A 2,724-nucleotide genomic window follows, 5' to 3' on the forward strand; every position below is an offset into this window, starting at 1 on the left:
CACACACACAAACACACACACACGCACATGCGTGTGTGTGCGCGTGTGTGTGTGAGCATGTTGTCAAAGGGGAACAAAATGTGTCCCAGCGAATACAACAACACACACACACACACACACACACACACACACACACACACACACACACACACACGATGGCGCACCTGTTCCTGTGCGGTGCCCGTCTCATATGTGAGCATGTTGACCAGGTTGTCGACGTCCTTGAACTTACCTGTGCACCCGGCCCGCACGACGTTGTCGCTTGCAGCCATGCACTCAATGCAGTCCCCAGCCATGTACGCGTGGGGTAGGTTTGGCCCGAGGAAGATGGCCTGTCCAGGTTGAAGCTGCACAATGTTCAGCATGAACAGGCAGAAGCAGCCAACATCGCCTGCGCACACGTGTGTGTGTGTGTGTGTGTGTGTGTGTGTGTGTGTGTGTGTGTGTGTGTGTGTGTGTGTGATGGTGCGTGTGTGTGTGTGTGTGATTGCGCGTTAGAACGGGTTGTACAGACACGCAGACACGCACACGCACACACATGCAAGCGTTTACGTGAGTGCGTGTTCGTGCGAATGTGTCGTGCTATATGTTGTGTGCGTACCCGGGAATTGAGAGTGCACACGCAGCACAAAGTTGTCCACAAGCTGCTTGTCAGCCTTGGCCTCGAGCCGCGCCTGCACACGTCGATTGACAAGCACCATGCACACGAAAGCATGAATGATGGAGCGAGAGCACGTGAGACAACACATCTGAGCTCGCGGCAGAGATATGGAGGCAGACATCACAACAACGCAACACAAAACACAACACACGGACCCACACAACACTGCAACACAAACACACATGCACAAATAACGCAACACCCTCGCCCCACCTGAAGCTCCGCAGCTTTGGCCTCGACCATCTTGGGGTCCGCGTGCATCAGTGCAGAGAAGCACTTCTTGAGCGCATCGTGTTGCTGGCGGTGTGTGTGCGTGTATGTGTATGTACATGTGTGCGTGTATTTGTGTGCGTGTATGTGTATGTGTGCATGCGAGAGAGAGAGAGTGTGTGTGTGTGTGTGTTAGTGAGATTGAGTACGTGCGAGAAGCCGAAATGTAATGGCGATGTGAACATGGCACAGTCGAACGTGTTCACAACCTTTCATGTAAACGCACACCACATCACACACACACACACACACACACCCTGCAAACCCTGCAAACCCTGCAAACCCTACACTCACACTCACACGCACACACACACACACGCACGCACACACAACACACACACACCCTACAAACCCTTCGCTCACACGCACACACGCGCTGACACAAGCACCCATACCCCCACCTCCGGCTGCGGTTTTCCGACGGCAGCGTGCAGACAGGCAGCGGCGGCGTCGCCAACAAGCGCATGGAACTCCGGATACGACGACAGGAACGCGGCCACCTCCGCCAGGGGGCGGAACCCGCACATGCCCTGGGGAGTGTGACAGTGAGGGGACAGGTGCGGGCACAGGTGATGGGCGACAGAATGTGAGTATGTGAACACACACACACACACACACAACACACAACACACACACCTCAAAGGGCGTGAGTGCGATTGCCATTTCCGGTTTGTGGTTGTCGTCCAGGTAATGTTCGGGATCTTGCTGCCGCAGCTTCTCAGCGAGCGCCTTGTCCGGGTGTGCCTGCACCATTGCACAACCGAGGAGGGCGGGGGGGGGTTGAGCTCATTGACAAGGTCACACCACAGGCAGTTGAAAGTCTGATGCCATGCTAGGAAAAATATGAGTCCGGACCACTAACTGGAGCAAGTGATGGGACAGCAGAAACATAGTGCGGGGCAGCTGGTGGTGGTTGCAGCCGAACCTGAATGGAGAGTGTTTTGTTGACAGAGAGGACCTTGAATAGATATGGAAGCTGGCCTTCTGCACTCTTTGCAGAGCCCCTATCAAAGACGCAGGCGAACGCATGAAACGACAAAGAGGGCAAATGGGGACGAAATAAAGGAGAGAGAGAGAGAGAGATAGTGTGTGAGTGAGTGTGAGCGTGTGTGTGTGAATGAGTGTGTGTATGTGAGTGAGTGAGTGCGTGTGTGAGTGAGTAAGCCAGCCAGCCAGCCAGCCAGTCAGCCAGGTACATGCATGCACATGGGCGTAGAGGATACGCCATTAGTCACACAGACACACACACACACACACATGAGGTCCGGGTTGGCTTGCAGGAGGGTACGAAGGTCCTGCACTTCTCCTCCAGGCAGCACGACCTGTGACGGCGCCTTGCTGTGGGTTCCCATCCACAACTGTGTGTGTGTGTGTGTGTGTGTGTGTGTGTGTGTGTGTGTGTGTGTGTGTGTGTGTGTGTGTGTGTGTGTGTACAACAGGTAAGGAGGCAAGGCGCAAGCACCGTGAGCTTGCGACAAACACGACGCCAGCAAGCGTCGCACAAATAGGCATCCAAGAACACCCAACAACACAAGCACCACATATGCACACACACACACACTCACGCTCATGCTTATACACAACACTCACACACATACACACACTCACACTCACACGCACACACAACAGGGTCACCACCTTCCACGTTGCGTCTGGCATTCGACAGACCATTCCGCGCCACTGCCAACATAACAGCAAAGGCAAAAACACACAACCAGTGACACTGGCATGTGAGCAATACACCACAGCTTTCATCGAAAAAGCTCCCAGCGGACAAGGCATGACCACCACCG

The 2,724-nt window shown here is 54.4% G+C and overlaps 1 protein-coding gene across 1 annotated transcript in view; it reads right to left on the minus strand.

The window, feature by feature from the left end:
- The window catches only part of PTSG_02013 (mannose-6-phosphate isomerase), a gene marked incomplete at its 3' end in the record, with an annotated part of 2,891 nt that extends 594 nt beyond the window's left edge, over window positions 1-2,297 (minus strand). Inside the window, exons 1-7 of the mRNA XM_004997944.1 lie at window positions 2,189-2,297; window positions 1,857-1,935; window positions 1,568-1,675; window positions 1,333-1,461; window positions 875-958; window positions 602-674; window positions 165-391 (exon numbers count right to left, since the gene is read on the minus strand). Of these exons, the coding sequence (XP_004998001.1) occupies window positions 165-391; window positions 602-674; window positions 875-958; window positions 1,333-1,461; window positions 1,568-1,675; window positions 1,857-1,935; window positions 2,189-2,283 (795 nt within the window). The 5' untranslated portion in view covers window positions 2,284-2,297. The remainder of the gene's footprint in view (window positions 1-164; window positions 392-601; window positions 675-874; window positions 959-1,332; window positions 1,462-1,567; window positions 1,676-1,856; window positions 1,936-2,188) is intronic.
- Window positions 2,298-2,724: the final 427 nt, after the last annotated feature.

This window comes from Salpingoeca rosetta (genome assembly GCF_000188695.1).
Source record: "Salpingoeca rosetta unplaced genomic scaffold supercont1.3, whole genome shotgun sequence".
Taxonomy (NCBI): domain Eukaryota; class Choanoflagellata; order Craspedida; family Salpingoecidae; genus Salpingoeca; species Salpingoeca rosetta.